Raw genomic sequence first — 25,622 nt, 5'->3', positions numbered from 1 at the left:
TTACATAGTGCAGTCAGTGTACTGTATTCACAGGTGTTTTTTACATTTTCCCATATGAGAAATTAAGGTCAAAGCAGGCATTCAGAATGAAGGCAGTGGATAGACTGAACATATTGGTATCCAGTCAGAGCCAGAGTTATCCACAAATAACTTTTTTTTCAAGTTTAGAAATACATTTTATACTGACAAATTCATATTTTAAAAAAACAAAACTGTATTAATTTAGTCTTAACAGCATTATTTTACTTCAGGAAAAACGACTTCAAGAATGAGTCTCCACAAAGTATTCAGGAAAACAGCCTCTATACATCCGAATGCCAGCAGTTCTAAAAAACCTATTTGTAGTAAGCAGCTAAAAAGTTACTGACCCTTGAGTCTTTTGAGTTCTTCTTCCTGTTTTTGTTTTTAACTTTGATACCATTAGTCTGAAACAGAAAAATAAAGTCACTGTTGTTTTCATTAGAATAAAATTATGATGCATTTCCAAAACCAGTATGTAAATTTTAAAAACTTTCATATTCAAATTCTCATTCTGGTTTGACCAGACAAGGTTAAGCATGCAATCTTCCCTCCTCTCCACTCCATCCCCAGATGGAAAACACAAAAAGAAACAGAGCTTTGCAAGACTCTATCCATTTTGTTCCTTTTCATCATTTTCCTCTTTAAACACACAGAACATTGATTTTTTTAAAATTATATTCTATCATTTTAGTATTTCAGATGCTTACTCATTACTTATAGCTGAAATTGCATATTTAAGCAGCTGTGACATCCAACACAACACAGTTTTGTTCGGGGAACAAGAAGCAAACAGAATGTTCTGGTCACTTCAATTTTCTAAGCTATGCCATGACGAAGGAACTAATGCATCTTCAATTTTTAATAGAACTGTGATTATAGATTAACATAACTCTACTCACAGTAACTTACTAACAGTTTATTTTAGCATCTAAGTAACACTGAAACAGAAGTAGTTTTATTATAATGGCTTTCATTTCATTCTCGGATTTCCAATTCATGAAATTAAAAGGCAAAGGATTTCACATGTTATTACGATGTATATTAATTAATTAACTCTCAAGATTTATTCTGTATCAAAAGTAAATCTTGTTTTTGTGCAGATAAATTTATCTGCAGGCTAGAATAATTTTCAATGAGTGTACCTCAAACATATAATTAACCAAAATACATAATATACTTCTGCCAATTAAAATGGATTTTAATTAAGATACTAATCAAAAAGTGATTCAGAATTATGTACAGTTTAAGACTTATGGGTTGAATCTGAAAAGTATCTACAAATTGTAATGAACAAACGCAAAGTATGTCTAACTCACTTCAAATTTACTTTGCTTATTAGCGGAACAAGCATCAAATTCCTAGCCTTACAATTTAATGACATCTGAAGGTAAAGCTGGGTTACACTACCTTCCCATGTGTTGCTTTGGACTGTAAAACATGCGGTACAATTAGTGTCCAAAATGATGCAGATTCACATTAAGCACACTCAAGGAAGAATCACGCGTCAAGTTCAGTTGTCATGGTATATATGCAGATACAGCAGTTAGGAAAAGTCTCTCTGTTTGTAAATCAGACACTTTTTTTTAAATTCCCCAATGATACTATTCAAAAGACTTTTTAAAGTTAACACCAAACTGCTGTTATCAGGTAATAGGTAAATGCTATTCCCATGCACCTTATTTGCCTTATTTTTCCTATGCAAAGGAGGTGGTATGGCACATCAGTGTACCCTCATCTGCTTTCACTACAACCTCCTCATCTGCATCCTTGAAATGCTCACAATCTAAAAGGTACCTTGTTGGTCTGTGTTTTAGCTAAAGAGTATTTTACTGACGGAAGTTTAGGAAAAATGGTACGCAGTCTTCAAATGCTTTAGAAAAGTGGGGGTAGGGGGAGAAGATAAAACAAAAGAATAAATCTCTAATCAGGTCTGAAGGATAATGATGTAAAATAAACCAAGAGATGAACGTCTCTATCCACTTTTGCACATTTTTAAAACACCACACTCATACTTGTTTCTGTGCTTATACCAAATAGACATTAAGTTCACTTACCGGTATATTTTCATTTCCCTGCTTCTTTAATATAATAGTAGGGTCATCTGTTGAAACAATAACAAAGTCACATCCGTAAACAGAAATAGTAGCATTTTATGTAACTTACAATTGTGAGCTATAAAATTATAGTAATAATTATTATAATCCTTTACCAAATACCACCAAAGCATCTCAAAGACTGTAGTTGCAGAACCTTTATGCTTAAACTGAAAGATAAATACTTATTTTGGTTGGACAACATATATGCATAAAGGTAAACTCACGTGCTGGTTGTGGCACATGAATCAAAATAGCAGAATGTAACCTAAAAAAGGGTGGCTTGCCTTTTGAGGCCATGTTGCCTTTTAAGCACTGAACATAGAAGATCCCATATAATGAGGCCGTTAGTAGTTTGCTGAGGTTTCAGCCTTTTACAGAGCCCATCAAATGTCGTGTAAAAACATACAAAATTCAGTGCTTGTAAGAATGACGACCTTTGCATACTTACCCATTTTATCAAAGAATTCATCTAAAGCTTGATGAAGAAATGGAAAATTTTCTCTGTTGTCTTCTAACAGCCATATAAAACAACGGGTTTTCTCTAGGGGTGGTTTTAAGAAATAATCATGAATTTCTTTGTCTTCAGAACTAGTTGTCACATAGTCAAATTTACTACCATACTTCTCATTCCAGAGTGTGGTTAAAATAGAAAGATCAAGCTCTTTTAACAGTTGTCCATATTGAAGGAGAAAGTTCTTTGTAGCTGTCAGACCTAAAAGAAATGAAGAAAAAACAACATTTCTTTCCAGCTTCAGAGTTTTAGTGCTTACAGGGTGATATTCCTCTTCAAAGAGGAACAGTTTGTTCTAAGAAATTAAATATACAGTAGCTGAAACAGATTATGTAAAACCTTTTGTATCTTGAAAATGCAAACAAAAATGATAAATGGAGTTTATATAAATTTTACTCTTAGTCAATACCAAATTACTATTTGTATAATAAATCTATATAAATTCCTTAAAGGACATGGATGCAACAGAATAGAATTAAGAACCCAAATCTTGTCCAAAGTTTTGGCATCTTATTATTTATACAAATATTATAATTTAAGCCTATTCTGGAATTTAAAGACATTAAAAAAAAAAAACAACTGTTCAATTTTCTCTTTTCTACACAGACGAACCCCTGCCCACATTAGAATGCTTTACTTGCAGAGATGAGAGAGGTTGTTCCTGTGTTGCCAATGGTCATACTTTCTTCTCTAGAAATCCTGGCTAAGAATCAAGTAAATGAAAAAGAGGAAGGCTTTACTTTACCATTTAAAGTTAAGAAAACAAGACTGGAAAATAGGGAGGTTATCTTTTCATCTGTAAACTGAACAATTATGACAGGGTAAGGTCTTCTGCTATTACATAAACATATAGCCTACCCAAGTTGTTAAGATGTTTCAGCCACTTGTGTAATTTGGGATCCACTTCTTCCAGTTCACTCAGCACATGGATAAAACCCCTTGTTTTTACTCTGTTTTTTTTCTGAATTAAGTAACTGATGAGCTGCTCCATCACTTCATGTGACATGCTGCTAGTTTTGGAATACGACGTGTAATCCTCCTCACTGATTACAAACCATGAAAGTAATTCCTTTAATAGCTTGGAAGCATCGCGAATGGCTGTTTTTATTTGCTCAGCATTTCGACTGATATGCTGCAGGACTCGATCACCAGCATATAAGTCCTGAACATAACCTATAATGGGATTTAAAAAAACCAAACAAAACAAGATTTCATGTCTGTTTACCACAATTAAAAACATCAACTTTCAAGTACAGATAATTTGGACTAAGTGGTGGTTTTAATTATTTGCTTTATGACAACACTGAAAATTACAGAATATATAACTTTCCATATAAACTAGCCTTAGCATTATGAATTTGACACAACATTGGTTTAAGTTTGGTTTACACAAAGAAACAATCCTTAGCACCTTAACTAGATTTCAGAAAGAAAAAAAAAAAAAAAAAGAAAAAAGTACCTGCCAGTAATAGTAGCTTCAAGCAATTGTTTACACAGATTTATCTGTCTGGGCTGCATGCCAGGCCTGATGCAGAGACAGAACTCCCCCAGGCATCAGTTCCCAGAGCAAAGGCACTCTTCTGAATGCTCAAGCATACACCTAGTAGCAGACCTTTACCCTGACGCTGCCACTGGTTCTTTGTGGAACAAGGGTGAAAAAGATTACTGGCTCATACCAGCCTTCAGGCTTTCATTATTCTTCAAGACCACACACTTATTGAATGCCACTTTCAGAGCTTAACCGACAGTAACTATAGTCAAAAGATGTAGATCTGAAAATAATTTTTTAAAAACAAAGCACTACATATTACACCTAGAATAATTAAGCATTGTAACACAAACAGTTCCAAGCATACTAACAGATTTAATGAACTCTACAGGTATAAGCCATGCCTAAGTTTATCCTGCAGGAGTCTACATTTAAAAACCTCTGTATCTTACAAATGTGCATACAAACAAGTGCTCCTCTCACTTGCATTCCTCTCCAATTTACAAGCAGATTTGTTCTTATTTAAAGGTAGCTATGGCTGCTAAAAACAAAATAAAAAACCCTTTGTGATCTATCTCTCCCCTGAAATTGGCCTCTCAACCTCTCAGACAGCTTGGGAGATTAAATTAGATGGTTTTTTGAAAGATTTCCTTACAAAATTTCCCCAAGTGAAAAAACAGGGTAACAGATAGCTTGTCTCCAGAGACATACAAGACTTCAATTTTACTACGGAATTAACTCAGGACAAATTAAAAAGGTTGGCCAACACCAACGCACAGATTTTTGCAGAACTTTGTTAAATTGCTTGGTGTTGACATATTCCTGCATCAGTGTCCCAACTTTTACCTACAGTACTTCAGCGTGAGTGTTTTTGTCACACCAAAGGCATTTTTAGTTCTTAGAAGTTTTAAGGGCATTTAGGACAGTCAAGTCACATATATGTAACTGAGTGACCTGCAGTGGATGCAAGGACCAGAACTAAAGAGAAGCCATAGGAAAGGAGATAGCCTAGATGTAAAAAAAAAAACCAAACCCAACACAAAGTCAATTGAATGTGACTTTAGAAAGCCACATGGAAGCAAAAATAGTAATCTATGGTGCGAATGGAAGGGACTAATCTCAAACAAAATGGTTAAGAAAAAAAACCCTAAAAAGATGAGCACCTGAGAGCTTTTTAAAGAGGAAGTGCCAGGATATGCCATTGAACAGGCAACAGAGTTCTGGAGAACTCCAACTATGGCACGTAGTGGATAAAAAAGTGCCCTCAAAGTATTTAATATGAAATTCTACAAGGAAATTAACATGAGCACTATTTTAAAGTTAATAATACAGACAAAAATTTAAAAAGAAAAAAAATAAATCACCCATTTTTCTTTGGACTGTAGCTTGCCCTAATACAAAATGCAGTGGAAGTTCACACCTCTGAAATACAGAATGCTGCAGACCAACGTAACTGGAACACAAAAGCTGAAGCATTAAGTGACTACATACTTACAGGCTGAAGTATTTTATTTTCCCCAATCCTCCAAAATATACTTTTCAAGTCACTGCAGTTTCTGCAGTTAGGATATCGTTCATTCTTTATCTGAGATGCAGTTGTTGTTTGTTTTTTTTTTTTTTCTGTAGCAGTGTCCTAACTTGTTGGGCATAAAGCTTTTTCTGAAACCCCTTTTAAATAGATTAACTTGGAATTTGAGCTTGTGCCCTCTTCAGGCTACTTCTTCATGAACCAATGAAGCAAGCATAAAGGTTTATCGACAAGGAACTTAACCATACACTAACATCTTACAGTTATTTAGAAATTAAACACAGAACTGAAATAAAAGTAATCTTAAGTAAAAATGCAAGTCTTTAAGGGGGGGATTATGTTCAATATTAGTATTCTGCTATAATTTGACTTCGGACATTCAGAATGCTAATTATGCTACCTCATGATAACTTAGAACAATAATCTATACTTCCACATACCACTGTGATCACTGTATTGAGATGGTTCGTTTCCCATCTGATTTTCTTCTATTTTCTTTTTAGCAGAATTCTGTGCCTCTTCTCGTGCACGTTTTCTTCGTAATTTTTTTTCTTGTTTCATTTTTAACTTCCTAAGACTGAAAAAAGCAATTAAGCAGCGAGCCTAATGTTAGTTAAGTTGCAAAAGGAGTTAGGCAAATCTCAGTTATTTTTCATGTCTTACAATAGCTATAAGCTTCATTCTACTATAAAATATTATGCTGAAAACGACAAATATAATAAAGCTAGTTTTCATTTAGAAGTTGAGACCACAAAATTTCATTAAAATTTCATAAAGATCAAGTATGTAAAGTGTAACAATATACGCAAGATGCAATAATTTTTACTCCCATTAATGATGTCTGAATTAGGATTAACGTAAATATTATCAGATTTTTCTTAACTTATAACTCAGCATTTTGAACCAAATATTAACATTTGATTTCCTTAACTTTTAAAAATCAATTTTGTTCATTCTCACAGTATGATTCCTCATTATTTATAACCTTACTTGACCAAAAAGCATAAGCTCAGTTATGCCAAAGGTACATGCATCAACAACAGAAGTAGCACCATAATATACAGTTTTTATTTACACTTTCTAAACATTCATACAAAGTTGGCTAGATAGTAAATTCTGTGGAACAGTGGTGTTGAACTTATGCCACACAGTGATACCTCTCGCTAAAAATCTTGCTGAGTTTCTTCCCTCTAGCAAAGGGAAGGAATAGAATGATGCTTGCATTCTCAGACTGAAAATAGAGCTGGTATTCTAATCTAGATACATATGCAGTGAAAGTCAAGTGTAATTGAGAAACTCAATCCATTAAGAAGAATAACAGAGACCCATTCTTTCAGCATTCCAATTGTTAAGTATCTTAGCACAAATGAAAGACATGTATGGAGAGCAAAAGTAAAGAAACAGTCCTCAAGTTCTGCACAAAGCCTCCAAATCACACTTTCCCCAAATGACACGTTACTTCCCTACCCACAGGTTTCACAATGAAATTAGGTTTCAGGTATAAAGACTTCAAGATGACTGCAGCAATTTATATTCAAAAACTATTGGTTCAAATCGCTGGGAAGTCAATGGTGCAATGGACAATTTATCCCTCGATACAGAGGTGTGGGAAATCAGATTTGCATCAACTCATATCCTGTATATCTGAAAACAGTTTCCTGCGGCCAAACTGAAAATGTTGTTTTTAGAGAACTGTATGACCACTAGAAAGCTACCAATAATTTATTCAGCAATACCAGTCAATGTCTCCTGTGCTCATTATAAATCTGTATCTTCTTTTACAAGTTAATTTAAATGCTTTTAAAATTGGATCATAACATCTTTTACCAGACTTTTCAGTTTATCGGAGGCAAAGGGCAAGAATAGCTTTCCAAAGTATTTGTGGTATTTTAGCAGTTCTTAAAAAGGCATGAAAACCAATCCTAGAGAAAAATGTTTTGTTCTCAAATTGATTCAACTTAGTTTTAAACAGTAGAGAGCTTACCTTGAACATTTCTGTTTAATACTGGCTCTTGGTGGTTCCTTGGTTTTTGTGATTTTTTGTTCAAACTATCAAAATAAGTAACACCATATCAATTAAATTTGGGTTACAATGCAACATTGCTGTATTCAAAACCCAGGAACATTTGATGCTTTGGAAAGCAGTAAAAGTAATACTACAAAAGAGATAATGCAGCCTACATAAGCCTCATGAAGGTCTACCTAAAAATTATCTTCTACTGCTACAACTTGGTATATAGTGATACTTCTTTATCCGCAGAAAACACAGGTTGAAAGGTAACACAAAGTCAGGAAGAACTGGAGGCTGTTTTGCTTTACCAGCAGGCAGGAAGCAAACTTTACAAACTTTTTTTTTTTTTTGCTTCTCACAGACCAATACTGCTCGGGGAAGAAGTATCCATCTTCCTGCGACTCTGTAGAAGCTAAGAGCACCCTTCCCATACAACTATTTCATTTAGCAAGATTAGCTCCAAGTTAAACTAACAGTTCCTTTCATGTTGCACAAGCTAAATACAAAACAAAGCTCCAGTTCCCATCCATGACAATTCTAACCAATACCATAATGCAATGCCCGCTCCACCAAAAGAACCGGTAAGACAACAGGTAATTAATATTCCTAAATAATGCTCAGATTCTGTAGTTAAAACAGCATATTTCTTATGCGTTTGCATTTATATTCTCATCTTCACTTTATCTCCTTTACCAGAGTAAATATTTTAAAGATTATTTCCATATTTTGTATGAACATTTACTTACTTCACATTTTACCAGACCAGAAGAACTGAAAATAACTATTTTTGAAATAAAGCCTGTACAATCAGGAGTGAAACACAATTCTTGAAGAAAATCCTGTAGGAGAAGATGATACACACAACAAAGACATTTAAATTCATACAAAATCTATATTCTTATGCAGATTACAGTTTCTTAATTTGAGGTGACCAAGGTAATTAAAGCTAACATGGTCCTAAACTCTTACTGGACGAGGAAAGCAAGTGACAGCTGACTTGGCAAGAACTGCAAATCAAAAGGATCCTAGATCTGTGGCATATACCTGTTATTCCCTGTAGCAAAGCCCCTCCTCCTCCATCTTCACATTCAACAGTCAACTTTAACAATATTCTTTTATGAGTTCATACTCTGCCTGGATTTCCCTTCATTTTATACTTCCTGGTGATACATTACTCAATGTTGAACTGTTGCTTCAACAGCAGGACTGTAGAAGGGATAAAACTTCCATATGGGAGGACATAAATGATGCAAGATAAATAGGCTAAGCATACAGGCCTTTCTTCTGTAGACAACAGCAAGCTTTACCCACACTTGCATGTCAGACAATTTAGCAAGAGAATCCTCTTTCCTGTCTCTCTTCTTGCCATTGTCACTCGGGTGGAACATCAAGCTGTAGCACTGCACTTACCATAAAACAAAGGAATGCTATAATCTTGACTAAAAAAAGAAAAAATAAAATGCTTATTGTCTGACACAGCTCTTACCTTATCATCTGACACAGCTCTTACCTTATCATTTTTATCACTGTAGTTTGTTGTTTTCAACTTTTTCCAACAGCTGATATGAAACTCCACTCTACATTGCTGACAGCAAGCAATACGTATAAAACCCTAACATTGAGAAATAATACGAATTTAACATCTTTAAAAAAAAAAAAAAACACACCACAAAAAACCAGAAAACAGTGCACAACTTAACAGTAGATAGGATATGATGGTGTGTTCCAGATAGCTCTAACATGAAAGGGAGCAGAAAACAGGTAAACATGAAGTTTTATTTCCCAAACCCTTTTAAACTAAAAACTTACCTTAAAGTCTGGGTCTGTAAAATATATTTGGATTTTGGAGTGGCCATAGCATTGCTGGTATCGACAAATTGCATCTGGTTCTGGAGGGAACTTGCATTCCTCAATACAATTCTTTAAAATCAACTAAGAAACACAAAATGGTATAAGACAAATTGCACAGAAACCAGGAAAAGATTCAGTATCTACTCACAAACTTCTAGGGAACTCTGCAGTGAGCCACACATCTCTTTTTGAACAGCAGATGAGTAATACCAAAAGAATAACTCTTTTCTAGTGAAGGCTATCGAAGATTGTCCTTTTATGACAAAAATATTCAAAAGCTCGTCTGAACTGCTATCAACTAAGTACTCATAGCTTCCCTGCATGCAGGTTTATCTTGAACCAAGGTTTTACATGCTGACCAATTCCAAACACATGAGAATACAGTAAGTTTTCCATTGCCAAAATGATGAGCCAGATTACTCAGGTAACATGACGAAAATGGGGCGCCTGCTCATTTCCATCATTGAGCAGCATTTCAGGAGTGCCTCACCTGGGATCTGCATTACAGGATCAAGTACATTCACAGGGACAGCTCAGACCTGGCCCTCCACTACAACCAGTGAGATCTCCAAGAACAGCGTCTGAGGTAAAGACACTTCAGTGGCTTTATGTAAAGTCAGTTCAAGTCCCACAGGATTGGCATTGAGCCCAGATTAATAAAACATTATTAGAAACAAAGAGACCATCAGTTACAGCTTTTCAGATATTTGCATTTTGCTCTCCAGAAGTCCCAGACCACTGATGTATTACTGTGGCCAGACTACTGTGGTGTCAGCTGGGGGTCTATGAGAAATCTTTAGGTCAGTTTTTGTTTAGGAAACAATAGTACTGCTGCTTCTACCAGAAACGAAACAGGTCACTATAGTATAGCCAAGTTCATACACTGAATAACCTAGCATGTTCTACTGTGTCAAACTGCCTCCATGCAGAGGAGCTCATGCGTCTTGCCTCTCATGGCATGGTTTATCCAGAAACCCTTCACAAATAACAGTGACTCAATTATAGTTTAAAAACAATAACAATAGTAATTTAAAAAAAGCTGTTCAGTGTGAGAAAGCAGTTTGTAGTGTCAGAACCACAAGTTAGATTTTTCAAATCAAACAGGGAATTTTACCATACAAGTCCCACTGCATCGACCAAGAACTACACGGTCAAACTCTCCTATTTGGTTTTAAACATAGCACCACTGCTGAAATTTTCAACTTCATGTTTTTGCTAATTCAAATTTTTAACTGGTTCTCTCTAGCATTACGTTGTGTATAGTATTCACATCTACTTAAAGTTTGGTAACATGCAACTAATAAGTTAACACATTATGAAGCACCTGGAGATTAGAACCATATTATTACATAGAAATACCCAAGCATAGAGCCTTGTGCTGTAAATAGTATGCTTCCCAGGTGTTCAAATTTGTCGTCGCAAGAAGAGTTCTGCTCTACAAAGACCAGGCCTTGGGGCTGACAACACTCTAGAAAATGAGCAGCAGCAGTTGCACTGGCTGCTCCAGGCTCAAACCTCCCCTTCGCCCCCCATCTTTCTTTGGCCTTGACAATAAGGAGACAGCGAGGAGGATGGCAACTTTTTTTTTTTTTGGAAAGGCCATTTGACAGAGCAGGGTTTTATGCCTTTTTTTTTTTTTAACATACCTGTAAATTCTCTGTTCGTGTCTCTTCAATGACCTGAGATGTTGTAGGCCAAGTTAATACTCCAGGCACAATCTTGTGGTTAACCATTGTTTGTGATTTCATGAACTGATCGAGCGCATCTGAAAATCTGAAGTTTGAAACAGGTACACGTTCAGATCATATAGAATAGCTTCTACATGGCCTGTAATACTTTCATGATTCATTTATGATCCAAGGAAAAAAAATGGTAACTGTATGTGGAATGAGAGAGCACCTGGTTCAGTAAGTTATCTGTTTAAGGACTCTTCAGCATAAAAGACTCAAGGTGTGAGTCAGTAAGCCAGCCTGGGTAAGGGGCCCAGAGTCCAGGCACAGATACGAGAGCCTGCACTGATATTCAAGGGACCCATGAACATGGCTGTGCTTGTCAATCCAGAGAGCGAGGGCACACGTATGTTCACTAGTAACCTTCAACCCTGACCAGCCAGGGAGGAGGCACAGGACACTGCTACCCGTACTTGTATTTTACATGAGTTCAGGTAGTGCTATACATGGGAGCTGCTCCGCCTGGGGTAGTCTGGGTGGCCAGCTGTGTTGTCACATGTGCGTGTGTGTGTGTGTGTACACACCTCTTTGGGACACACACGCAGCCTCACTATGGGTCAAAACTGCCAAGGGGAACAACAGCCACATCCGTGGGACTGGGACACAGATACCTCCTGGGTCTCAGACTGCACCTGGCTATGCTGTGGCAGTGGGAAGGACGAATCCCCTCTCAGCGTCCAACACTCTCTGACCAGGTGCTTTTAGATATTCCATATGAGGAGGGTTTAATGTTTAATATCAAACTTATTTATTTGGCATTGTATTGGGTTTATGCGGCAAGGTTGGGTGGGAGGGTGGGGGCCAGTGCTGCAGGGGCGGCCTCTGTGAGGAGAGGCCAGGGCTGCCCCGTTCTGGACACAGCCAGTTCCAGCTGGCTCCAACGAACCCACCACAGGGCACAGCTAAGCCCCTCGGGCAAGATGGTGGCACCTCAGGGAATGCATGGGTAAGAAAGGACAAAACATACTGCACAGCTGTGAGGAGTAAGGAAAAAAAAGTGTGAGAAACAGCCCTTCAAGCACCAAGGTAAGAAGGAGGGGGCTCCAGGCACTGAGCAGAGACTCCCCTGCAGCCCCTGGAGAGCACCCCGCTGGAGCGGGTATCCACACTGCGGCCATGGAGGATCCCTGCCAGAGCAGGTGGATGTGCCCCAAAGGAACTGCAGCCCATGGAGAGGCCCCAGGCTGCATCAGGGGAGGAGTGTGTGGAGGAAGGAGCGGTAGAGAGGAGCTGTTATGGACTGACCACAACCCCCACTCCCCATGCCCCCGTACCACTGTGGGGAAGAGGAGGTAGACAAGTCAGGAATGAGGGAGTGAAGTCGAGCGTGGGATAAAGGGGGGTGGGGGGAAGGTGATTTTAGTTTTTTTACTTTGTTTCCCACCACCCAGTTCTATTTTAACAGACAATAAATTAAATTATTTTTTCTCAAGTTGAGTCTGTTTTACCTGTAACTGTAATTTAGCAAGTGATCGCCCTGTCTTTATCTCAAACTCTGGGCTTTTTCATCTTATTTTCTCCCCCTCTCCTGTTGAGGAGGGGGAGTGGGAGCGCAGCTGGGTGAGGGTCTGGCAGCCAGCCAAGGTCAACCCACCACAGGCGTTACGGGGGATTTTGATTAAGTAGAGCAATACAGTGATATACTGAAATCACAACACAAGCATAACATAGCAATTGCAATACACAGCTGAATCAATACAAACATGATTCCCATTACTGGTCTTTATATGCTTACCGTCAGGACACTGGGAAGCAATACCGCCAGGAATACGTGGGTTGAAGCCAGCTCAAGCCCTTTGCTCTCAAGTTGATTAGTTGTCCAGTTTCTGCACTTTATGTTCTGCTGAGCCACGTATGCACTCCCCCCCTCTCTCCATGTTGGTCTGGCTAGCTCAGGAAGACATCACTCTTTTATCTGTCTCAGGGAACCTGATGACTCACTTGTGCAGCTGCCTTATCTAAAACCAAGGTTACCCTCCAGTCTCCCTGGTGTTGAGATAAGTTAAGCTTTCTTTACGATACATTTTTCCCTGAGATCATAGTTTTTTGTCCTTCTCCTATGCCTATGAGCTCTCCTCCACTGCAGGGGTGTGCTGGTCGGTCATATCCCTGTGCCCTCGACTCCACTCGATTCAGCAGCTTCCATTACACTAAAGTTGTAATAAATCAGTCTGATGTATGAATTTAGTGGTTAACAAAGAATAATTAAAAAAACCCCCACACATGGTTTCTCAAATTAAAATATTTTTTGTATCAAATATTGAAGCTTTATATTATACCAACCTGTTTTGTCTGAGGTATACTTTTCCAATTCCATAGTATGCCAAACAACCAAATCTTTCTTCCTGGTACTGTTCAATTATTTTCTTAAACTGGTCTTCAGCCTTTGTCAATGCCTTCAAAACAAATTTAAGACAAAAATATGTGACACTTTGCCAGAAGCTTTTCACTTTACTGGAGCAAAAAAAGCAGAGGAAGAGTGGGTCAGTGTGCCCTATTCTTTGATCAGTCTGACAAACAGTAAAGGGAATTGAGCAACCTTATGATCACACACAAAGCCTTCCCTTTTTTAAAAAAGGAAACTTATTCTGTAAACATGGGTTCCCTCTGAAATATTGAAATTAAATGATGGAGCTCACTGAGCTACAAACACCCAGACATTTTAAAATTCATTGTAAGACATTGAATATTTTTAAACACTGCAGGGGGAAAAAAAACCCACAACCCAAAAAAACCCTAAACAACCCACACATCTGTTTTGGTATTTTCCAGAACCAAATGCATTCTCTTTCTCTTGCTTTAGAAGCAGAATATTTGTGTTGGAAAGACTACTGCATAACCACATTACAACAAAGTAGAAGGAAAACAGTTGACTATACTTCGTTAATATTTAAGAATCTCATTTGAAAGCTTAAAAAGAAATTTGGTAGCTTAATTTATCCAAAACCATTAAAGATCTAGTCTCAGATATTAAACCATATGATTTTCTAAAATGTGACAAAAGCTCTCCTTCCCCACTCATTTTATGTCTGTTAAGAAGAGACAAAAATGGATGACCAATTACCTGAACTAGCATTTTGAATAAAAGCAAAATAGTGGCTTAATATCATACCTCAGGCTGTCCTATTCCAAGAAGAGCAGTGGCATGTCCATAGATGATGACAACATAATTAATAATACGAAGATTCACTTGCTGCAAATAGAGTCAAATTATAGTAGTAGCACGCACAAAAACACTTTGCTGGTAACTAGAACATTACTGTCTACTGTGAACTGAAGATGTTCACTACAACAGAGATAGGAAACCCTTCTCTCATCCTTCTTATCATAGCCTCTACCCAGATTTATGTTACAATTAGCATAAAAAGTGAAGGTTAACTACACCTTTACTGCTGGTCATTTGGCACCCCTACATATTTCAGAGTGATACATCCTGAAACGTCTGCTTTTAGAAACGTTATAACTACAGGCCTTACTATGTTGACTTCATGCAGCACAGTGTGTCTTTGCTGTATTTTATGTTCAGGATTGAGCAGATTATTTAAAAAAAACAAAAAACAACACACCACCAAAAAAAAATCCTTTTTCTTCCTAATAAACTAGGTCACAATTCCAGATGGATTGGTGCATTACTTGCTTGGACAGACTTGTTGTTGGCACTGCATCAGCCCTTACTAAAATGGGAGCTTGAAACACAGCAACGCATGTGCACGCACATTGTCAGACAAAACTTAATACTACAGTACAATAATTTAAAAGAAATCTAGGATGACAAATGGGTCAATGGCTGATTGGCTAGATACATATACACAAAATTTCACAGTATTTGCAATCAAAGAGTTATTTGACCTGAAGAATATAAATTCTTTTTACCCTACATTATTGTGAATAAAGGTTAAGCTGACAATGGACAGTCGTTTCTTATCAAATAAGGTATTTGATAAGAGTATCTTATATTATTCTTTATAAGAATATTATTTTGGTAAGTATTTTTTAGATTGCATCTAGAAATGCACATGTATGCTGAACACTACAAAAATACATCCTATGCTACTATCCTGTTCTCATTTGTAAGCTTTTTTGCATACATATCAGTGAAATACTTGGCATTGCAGTCAACATCACAAGCAACAATTCAATAATAATGACTATTTTGGTGGAAGGAAAGAATGAAACATGATATTGAAAGCATAAACTTCAATTACCCTAATAAACTAAGTTATTCCTCTCAGTTTACCTTTAATTCTGAAGGATTTAGAATGCTCAACAATTGTGAAAAGGCTTGTTCAGCACTGTGACACCGCTGGTCCATCAAGGCTGTATAACCATCACGAACAAGGGATTTAACTGCTTCTGGCAACATAGTTAAATCCACCTAAAATATTTAGGAAAACAGTAAGTCCAAAAGAAAATAGTATTTTTTTTTTAAGCAAACAAGCTATTCGCTAAAATACTTATCCAACAGATAACTGTTAAAATTCTGTACTTCCTCCAACAGACAACTGTTAAAATTCTGTACTTTCTACAGTTTCATCACAATTCCACTTTTAAAGCAGCAAATCAGGTACATTTTTATAAAACTCTGTTTTAAATTCGACTTCTAAAAACTTAAGATTTTAATGGACCTACTGCTGCTAATCTCTTAAAAACCTAGTTTTTGTTCTAAGTTTAGATCCTTTCCTCTCCAGAAAGTTTCAAGTTTAGTTCAAGCATCATTTTAATATTTCTTACATATTAAAAAAAACCCCAGACTTATGCTTTTCCCGCTTGTACACTCCATTTTGTGTACAAACATTTTTGAAAAACCTGAGAACTATTTAATTCTGCCTACACTTTCTCTCCATCTAGGTTAATAGTTAATGCTAGAAGGTTTCAGAATGCATTATGTCATTAGCCTTTCGCTACAGATACTTCCTGAAGTCTGCGGGAATTTCCAGCAGTGAGCCTGTAAATCAAGACAAGCAGTTGCAGAATTAGGAACTTCTATTCTCTTGATCTGTTGAAACACTAAAATAAAACTAGCTTTGGGAAGCAGATCATTGTGCCAGGGTAGAAGTAATTCAGCTATTTAAAAAGCTCCTCCAACATCTATTCCTGCAATCACAAGCAAAAAGCAAAGAACAAGGAGGCCTACCTGTGTATTTTAGGCCACTCCTCATTTCAGTATGAATTAATCTTCAGTATGAAGTAATCCTGCTTTACAAGCTTTTCATTAACTGCCCTTCCCTCTCCCTCCCCCGCCCCCCTCCCAATATGTTAAAATTTGAACCTGAGATTCTGAAGACAGGGTTGTGGGCAGGGAGAAATTGAAAGAATGGGAAGATTTGGGAAGAATGGAACATATTAACTTCTGAGTTGCCTGATTTTTTTTAAACATTATTCTAATGGTGTACTTATAATTGTATTCCTGTGAACTGAATTAGGCTTTTGACATACTAAATTTAATGCATGTCCTGAATGTATTTTCCTGAACATCTATGAATTTCGATCTTACTTTGTTTTCATCCTGTCAACTGACGAAAAAGGACAAACATAAGAAAATACTCATGATCTAATGACAGTTATAAACAAAAGTGGCAGAGACAGTGGAAACTACAAACAGATACAGGAAAGACCAAAATGCAGAAATGAGTTAATGAAAAAATGATTAAGACTTACTTTAATTTCCTAGAACTATTGATACAAGGTAATGCTGTCAGAGCATATAGTTATAGAACAGAACAAATTATATTAGTTTAATGTTAAGCTACAAGACATATGAAACTGATTAAGCCAACTAAAAACGTTACTTTCGATACTATTAATGCATCAGCCTTACAAAAATAGTATTTTAAAGGAATTAAGGCATCTTAGTGCAGGCAGAACCTGCACCTTCTCCTGAATCCAGTTTTCTCTTATGAGGTAATTAATCAGAATAGAGGTTTCTGGTATCTACTTCCCCAAATGAACAGAGAGGAAATTACTAATTATGTATGTCCCCATGATTTCATTCAAGAGCTTTGGGATGCTCATCATTCATTACTGATAAGACATGAGAAGGAGAACTTTCAATTTATGAATTTTATAGCATTTTAAACAGCCATTCAACAAAATGTTCTATGATTATTTCCAAATGTATGTATCAAACACGGGAAAACATATTTAGTCAGAAATTGGGGAAGGGTATTATAAATCCCTGAATGATTCCCAGCGATTTTTGTAGTTTTTATTACAAATTAAGATACAAGGGAGCTATATTACTAACTCATGTTTCTAGCTAAATTATTCTAATGACTACACTGAGTTTTGTTACACTAATTTCCAGCGTGAAGTCTTACAGGAGGGGAAGGAGGAGAACCAAAAAGACGACTAAAAGCAACAAGACAGTATAAATCAGTGTAATCACATAATTTTTGTCTCCTTATAAAAGTCAGGCTAAGCATGAAGTGGTAAATTTTTGAATGAATCAAGATTTTGGACAGTGTTACTAAAAGATGACAAATCATTTAAGCTGAAGGTCGTATGCTAATCAATTCCCAGCTACCTGTTGCACAGTACAGAAGAGTTTATCTTGGATGGCTTTAGACTCTATCTTCAAATCAAGGTGATCTCTGCAAATAACGGGACAATGGCATCATGAGTTTATACACGTACTTTATATGTAATCTTATTTTCAAGAAACAAATTTCTGCGCTTTTATCAACCACATGACATTTGCCTACATGCTAGAGATTATTATGGCACACTTTCACAATTGCGATAACAAGTACTGTAACACTATCAAGGATTATGATACTATTCGTATAGTTCATATACTTCTGGCTCAGGAATCACTAGGGCTTCAGGGAAGCAGGAGTCTTCTCCATCATTTTTTCTTTTATCTTCTCCACCTTATTCTCAGCTGAGTTGGTCTTATGAAGGGGTGGGATAGGTGACTACAGAACTTCCCTACACCAAAGGCAGCAGTATAAGAAGGTGCTTAGGCCTCTTTCCCCTTCTCTACTCTTCTTAAGTGCAAGATCCTTTATCCTAGCACAACTGCTGCTTAAAATTAAATACATGTTGCAGCTGTACATGGTGGGGGCAGGGAGAACGGAGACGAGAGTAACAGAGTTGTTCTTCCCAGCTCTTCCTTTCCACTACTGCAGCAGAAATGCCACACACAACTAGAGAATGGAGGAAGTATAATGAAGAGGCAAAGTATTGCTTGATACTCTAAACTAAATCCTCGATGCTAAGATTGTTACTCAGTCCTTAATGCTACTATATTGCCTGTGCTAACATGCATGCGGTTCTGGACCACATTCGAAGGTATCAAACACTCATCATCCGAGATAAAATTCTTTACCACGTCAAGGGCATTCCCTAGATTTTTGGAAGCCAAGCAACTTCCTAATTACAGAAATGGAGATAAGATTGTAACTGACCATGCACCTCACTTGTTGAGAAATACTGCATTTTTTTTAATAGGTCTAATAAACTTCCCTGTGAGAGAAGCAATTTTGCAGATGGTTCAGTAACTTCAAAGAGGATTTGTTCCCATAGTAAATTCTAATGTTCCCCCCCACTTAAAGTGAAAGGGGAAAGAAGTCAGTGGCAACCCAGTTAAACAACATAAATGACCTCTCCCGTGACAAAGTTTCAATTGTCCTAGCTACAGTGCTATTCAAAAAGAGTTATGGAAAAACAAAAGGACTGTACTGTAATAAATATAGATTAAAAGATGGTAGGCTTTGTGGTCACACTTCAATTAGGACTGGGGATAATCAGGTTCAGCTCCCAGGTTTCCTAAAGGCTTGGACTCCTCTACATGAAAAATCTGCCTTTAAAAATTATCACTTAATGGAAACCTTTCTATTTCAATGTAAACAGCTTATTTTGCTGTAGCCCTCATCTGTTTTTAATAATCCTAAACACAACTGAAGAACACTATCTGAAGAAGCATACAAGCAAGAAAGTACAGTCAGAGCTTAATTTGTCTAATTTCACAGCTCAGGCTAAACCACTGAAAGCTTCCATTCTGCATGGCCTTAAGTAGTAAGTCATCATTTGCCTCAGTCATCTTAGAAATAAGTCAGCTGTAACAGTTCTTCACTCCTTAACTATCTATTAAATAAGGAAATAAGTTGGCAAATGGAATCACCTATAAATGCAACAGTTTTCTCAAACCCGTTTGGAGCACGATGGGCCCAGTATCACTGGAAATAATTATTTCTTTTGTTAAACCTTGTTTTAAATGTTGTACCAGATGGAAGCATAAGTTTTGTCCATAAAATCTATAGTGCTTATTACCTCAACTAATTTAATTTTGGCCCCAAAGCATCAAACATACTCATTTACATTCAGCATGTTCTACTGGGAGTATTCACGTAGTTAAAATAAGACATTTATATGCTTTAAGAGAAGATTCAAGTTTACAAACAACTAAAGGATGCTTTAAGTAAAAGTTCTTTTCTAGTATTCAATTTTGAGACTGACTTACAATGCTTTCCTCACAGTCAAATCTCTTTTTCTTAGTAAGCACATGAAGTGTCAGAGAAGTTTTAAAAATTATTTGGTACACAGAGTAGAACTAGTACAAAGAGGCCTTGAAAATAAGATAGAGCTTGAGTTATGTTGTGGTGTAAGTTTGTAACAATTGGAACAAGATTCTGATTATCTTTTGCTTTAAAAGGAAGCACATTTTTTATTATGGCTATACTGTGTGACTTGCTTTTGGCCAACAGTTTTTAAACAGCGGTTATTAAAATTATGCCTTCATTTACTAAAATTCAACTGAGCTTTGGAAAATATTTAGTTTTCAAGTAATAACCCAGGCTCTTCATGAAAACTGGAATTTTGTGACCTTTAATCAGCTATCTTAACATGAACTATATACTGAAGAGTATGTAAACCAATGTAAACAAAGCAATTAGCAAAAAGCAAGCAGCAAGTCAAAGTTGCATTAACTCCTTTTTAAATGCTACATAAAATAACACAAAATAGTAATAAATTAAAAAATAAATACAATTCTTTACCTCGTCTTTTCAGAGTCACCAGGTTTGGTTTTTGGCCTTCCTTTGTTTTGATGACTTTGGCCTGTAATGAGAAAAAGTATTTCAAACAAAATGATCATCACCTAAAACAAAGGAAAAAAATGCACTCAGAACTCATAGTTTGCTTTATAAATAATAGATCTTAAACATTTACAATATCGAAAACTAACACAACTGAGAAGTTTTTCAAAAACCCACTTCTGAGTGTTACAGTATGAATTTGATATTATTTTTATTCACTAGTATAGGATTTTATTAACCCTCTAAAGGGGAAAAGATACTTCAAGTAAACAGAAGAATCTTAAAATTCTGTGAGATGCGATCTGACTCTACAATATTGTAACAACTATTAAAGTGGACTCCAAGCTAAAGAAATCAGTATGTTATACAAAACCACAGTTTATATTATTCACTATTAGTTGACAGCTAGAATTTTTAAAGGGAATAATAGATCACTATGGATGTTCCAGTTTGACTACAGAAATTTTATAGAGTCTGCTACTTCAAAAATACATTGCTAAAGGAGTTAAGTTCAACCCGCATTAATCTTAGAAATGTAAACATATGAGTCGGATCAAGATAAGTGTCTGTGATTACAAAATAAAAATGTTTGACGATGTGGCAATACTGGATCACAAAGACAAGAAAGAACCTATCATGCGATACCGATTCATTTCTATCTCTGAAACTTAATGTCAAAGACTTAACACAAAACTTTACAACTTCAGGGATCTAACACTGTCATTGATTAGTTACAGGGCTCTACAAGCTGAGTAAACAATTCATTAGTAACAAGGAAGAAGAAAACACATTTTAAGACTTTATTGTAATTAGTCAAAACCAGGAAGCCATGCCATTAACTGCAAAATAATCTCTCAACCATTTTCTGTGGAATTAAAACATAACATTAGGCATCGGAATGTGCATGTGCATACTCATGATTAAGTCAAGAAGTTTTTAATTTTCAATAATTTTAAGTTAGAACTTTACAGGGCGTTAATGACTCAACAGCAACAGTGACAAAATCCACTTATGGGAGAGCTGCCTTCTAGTAACCATACGATTAGACAAGCAAGGCAAAAAATAGCATTTCTGGACTGGTAAGGAGCTAACAAGCAGCTGATGAATTCAGCTGCAGAACTGCTGAGCATCACATGTTGCAGGTGTTCCTTATTACACATGGTAAGTTGAAGGGGTGCGGAGCAGCAGATTTTTTTGCTAGTTAAACCTAAGGGATTTTACATGGCACACAGGAATGCCACTTTCTGCCGCAGGTACCTGTTCCATGAGGGGATAGTTCCAGCTATAATCTTTCAGAAGCAGTTTAGAAGGCAACTGTGGCCTCCTAATATTGCACACACTCACACAGACAACATACAGTCTAGCACCTGAATTCAACCTATTTGAGCACTGGAACCCAAACATAAGGTACAGCTACCTAAAATATTAAATATTGCTTGATTTATTATTACACTTATGCTGAACTACCGTAAAATCAAATTTGAAAAAAAGAGTTATTAATTTTATATATAAAGTTTCAGTAACTATCTATGCTTAAAAATGTTTATTTCATGATACTCAGAGAAGTACTTTATATGATTAGATACAAAATACTGAAAGACACTGCTTGTGGAAAAATACAAATCTACCCACTTGAGTAAGGTCACTCAAGCCAGGAGGATGTCTCATGTACTAATTTCTCAAGTTAAATCGTATGCATACACGCTTCATGCCTTGTGCCACAAGTAATTTTTCATTAAAAACTACTTAATGAAATAAAATTTAAATTAATCAGAACAAAAATCAAACGTCATGAAGACAGAACATGTCCAGAATTATTTTATAAACCATTTCTTGAAATTGTCTGAATAGGAACCCAGTTCATACACGTTAAAAACTCCAAAGCTACACTAATAATCACCACAAATTCCTCATAACAGAGACATTTAAATGATGGAAAACAATCATCCTTTTGAAAGCCATAAAACACTTCAAGCATATCATCATTTAAACATTTAAAGATAGAGATATACTACCTTTTCTTCATTATATAGGTTCCTTTCCCTTAAGGGGAAGGATCTATCATTCCAAACAAAATCTTAAAGAAATACAAGCCTTCCCTCTCACCATCAAAATAAAGAATTAATCAGCACTATTTTTTCATTGAATGATCTAATTTTAAAAGCCATTCAACAAAAATTATTTCAGAAAAATTTCCTACAGAAACTATTACTCCCATATACCATCCAACTTAAAAAGATACTACTTTCAGATTTTTAAAAAATACCTTTAAATAAAAGTGACAAGCAAATCCTGCTGAATTATAGTTAAAATACTTAAGGAGATATATTAATTGAACAGCAAACATGATTCACTTACCCCACAAACATTTTAAAACATTAGTAGAAGTAGTATTGCTTTTGCTAGACATTCCCATTAGGAGCAAACAAAGATATTTAACAGAAATGTACACATGCTCAAAAAAATAGTACATGCAGACAAAAACTGAAATTAAAAAGGACAGCAACTTTAAGATAAGATACAGTGGCATAAAGTTCCTTTACATTAAATCTCCTGCAAGTCTTAAGCCTTTAAGTGAACAAAGGCTAAAAAAAAGAAAGCTATTCTTCCCCACCCACAGTAAACTTGTATCAGCTAGTCATTCAGAGTGTAACTCCTCCTTTCAAATCAAAGACAAATCAAATATTTTCTTCTACATCAGTACTGACATAATAAGTATGAGGGGGAGAGGAGGAGGAGGAAGGAAGAAAAGAAAAAAACAAAACAAAAAAACCAAACCACCATGGAATCAGCACAGGGGTTTTTTTGAAATTAATACATTCAATGCATTTCATAGTCCTATGATCTCTTTAGCCTAGAAGAATTTTCAGTTCTCTCCCACCATTCAGTCTTTCATTATCCCTCTTCCCTCCTCAACCTCTCTAAAAATCAGCTGTCCTTCTGACACCCTGCCCCTTCACCAGCATCAGCAGTGTAGACAGACTGCAGACACCCTGCCCTTGACCAGTATCAGCAGCATAGACAGACTGCCAACACCCTGCCCTCTGACCAACATGGGCAGCAGGACACAGCCCACATTATTCATGTAAAGTACGATTCTCTCAAATCCCACTACTGTTGGTGGAGCCAAGGGGCAGTGCAACTCTTGCCTGCATTCAGAAGGCATCTGCATGATTTCGTCTTGCTGCCAGGTGACCTGGACACCAAGTGTCCCTGGCAGTCCACTGGAGCCAGGGCATCACTTACAATCCTGTGTTTGCTATTGGTGATTGGGCAGGTCACTGTATGGGCACGTAGTTGCTGATCTTTTCTGCTGCTTCAATAAAGCTTTGTTTTATAACGTGTCGTCAGATTCCATTACTATTCAGACCACACCTTCTCACTCAGGAAAATGTCTGGATTCACTTAGTTGTCACTTGCTTCAAACTCATTCAAAATTCCCTATGGCCTCCGTGCATTTCTTATTTTGCCCCTTCATACCATCTACATATAGTTCCTCAAAACTGATGTGTATTCCAGAGCTTGACCTACCCTTTCTAAAACTCTTCCTTGATTTATACTTTCTGCAATAAGTTATTTCAACACTTTATAGTTTCTCCTTTTCTTTTTTTATTATCCTACCACATAACCTCTTTTCAACAAACTCGTCTTGACTCTTCTTTTGCTACCTTTCCCACATTTTCCATCTCCCAATACATCCTTTAATTCTTCAAGATGTTTGCATATGTCCAAAGTCCACAAGCACAAGACCACTACTACTGCTTATTTTAAAATAATATTTTGTAATATATCTTCACTGGCTCCCTAAAATCAAATTTTGAAGTGCTCTGCACTTTGGCAGCTATTAAGCTCAGTATTTAAGTATGTGAAGTCCAAAGAACTGTACTGCTGGGCACCAAGGACTTCAGATGGTTGTTCCATTGTCAGGACTAGAAGGACCCATTGCCTTGGAGGTCACAACTTTAGAATACAGCATGAGCATGCAGCTGGTCCAGATCTGGTAGCAGTATTCCATACAAACATTATAAATAAGAACAATTTCTGAATGTCAAGGAAATATCTTATGCTTTCTTGGTTACAGCAGGTTTAGCAGGTGATTAAAAAAAGAAGCAAAATTCAGGAAAAGATTTCACTTCGAAGATCAGAACTGCTTGCACTTCACTTTCACCACAGAAAAGTAACTTTGGCACTGTGGGAGTTTTGGGGGGTGGGAGTTCTCTCTATAAAAGGGTTGGGGTTTTTTTTTTTTTAATTCATTTAAAAAAAAATACCACCAAACATGAACAATAAATCACACCAACTTATACCTCTTAAAGTTTGGAGCTAAAGATCCACTCTGACAAATATTTTGTGGCCTCCTTCCTCTCTAACTGCAGGATTATTTTCTTAAGGATCTATATAGAGCTTTTAGTAATCACAAATGAATTATGAATATTGAAAACACCCACACACTTCTCAAATTTAGATCCTTTTAGATCCTCTACCTGAGAAGGAGCAAAAGCATTTCTAGCCTGTGACTCAGTATCCTACTTTTTAGTTCCAGTTTCAATTCTGAACACATACATGTAAAGTAGATTTACAAATCTACATGTAAAGTAGATTTACAATCCTACAAAGGCATGAAGGAAATAAGACAGAAAAACAGAAGACGTATCTAAGTAACTGCACACTAACAGGAAAACAAGTGAAACATGATCTCTTACTGTTGTGAAAATAACACTAGATACACTTTTGCTTATTAATAACGGCAACAGGAAGGGAAGAACCGACTCGGACTTGATAAATAGCAAAAACGAACTCACTTGGTGGAAACTCCAGAGACCAACCTTTGCATTCTGTTCTTTGGATGTCAGTTACCTAATGACAAATACATTAGTTTGGTTTTACACAGATAACAAAAAACAAATAGATACTACTCACTAAATTTAAACAAAAAAAAGAACCTAAACCACTAAAATTTAAACAAAGAAATCACAATAATAATATGGTATATTATGTCCCCAAGAGGTAAAGAAAAATAATTTCATTAATCAAAGTGTATTTGTACACTTACACTTTTTTCCCCCAAATTCATATAAATTACTTACTAGTCTGCGAAATACAAGCCTTTTTTGCAGTAATATTCATCCCAAAGGAAGATTAAATTTACACAGACCTACATTATGAAGATTTTCATATCATAAAAGCAGACAAGTTTTTGTAAGACAGTCAAAAATCTTTAAGAGCTTCTTGTGTGTTCTATAGATCGTTTTCTTTTTCAGCAAGTTCTAAGTTTCATTTCCTCGCCATTGCCCTCGTACATTGGTTTCATTTTCCCCGCTAACGAGTAATTTCTTTTTTTGCTGCTCCG

At 36.3% G+C, this 25,622-nt stretch overlaps 1 protein-coding gene across 7 annotated transcripts in view; it reads right to left on the bottom strand.

Moving 5' to 3' along the window:
- The window catches only part of TTC3 (tetratricopeptide repeat domain 3), a 68,024-nt gene that overhangs the window by 19,619 nt on the left and 22,783 nt on the right, over window positions 1–25,622 (bottom strand). For 6 of the 7 annotated variants that reach the window (XM_072846479.1, XM_072846465.1, XM_072846471.1 and 3 more), the window contains exons 15-30: window positions 25,075–25,129; window positions 20,234–20,294; window positions 17,761–17,827; window positions 15,475–15,612; window positions 14,350–14,430; window positions 13,521–13,633; window positions 11,154–11,280; window positions 9,466–9,588; window positions 9,167–9,268; window positions 8,403–8,495; window positions 7,630–7,694; window positions 6,086–6,222; window positions 3,487–3,801; window positions 2,566–2,829; window positions 2,076–2,122; window positions 369–425 (exon numbers count right to left, since the gene is read on the bottom strand). In XM_072846479.1, the coding sequence (XP_072702580.1) occupies window positions 369–425; window positions 2,076–2,122; window positions 2,566–2,829; window positions 3,487–3,801; window positions 6,086–6,222; window positions 7,630–7,694; window positions 8,403–8,495; window positions 9,167–9,268; window positions 9,466–9,588; window positions 11,154–11,280; window positions 13,521–13,633; window positions 14,350–14,430; window positions 15,475–15,612; window positions 17,761–17,827; window positions 20,234–20,294; window positions 25,075–25,129 (1,845 nt within the window). The remainder of the gene's footprint in view (window positions 1–368; window positions 426–2,075; window positions 2,123–2,565; window positions 2,830–3,486; window positions 3,802–6,085; window positions 6,223–7,629; window positions 7,695–8,402; window positions 8,496–9,166; window positions 9,269–9,465; window positions 9,589–11,153; window positions 11,281–13,520; window positions 13,634–14,349; window positions 14,431–15,474; window positions 15,613–17,760; window positions 17,828–20,233; window positions 20,295–25,074; window positions 25,130–25,622) is intronic. The other variant, XM_072846482.1, reaches the window with a different exon arrangement.

This window comes from Ciconia boyciana, chromosome 1 (genome assembly GCF_034638445.1).
Source record: "Ciconia boyciana chromosome 1, ASM3463844v1, whole genome shotgun sequence".
Taxonomy (NCBI): domain Eukaryota; kingdom Metazoa; phylum Chordata; class Aves; order Ciconiiformes; family Ciconiidae; genus Ciconia; species Ciconia boyciana.
This window is presented reverse-complemented; position numbering and strand designations above follow the sequence as displayed.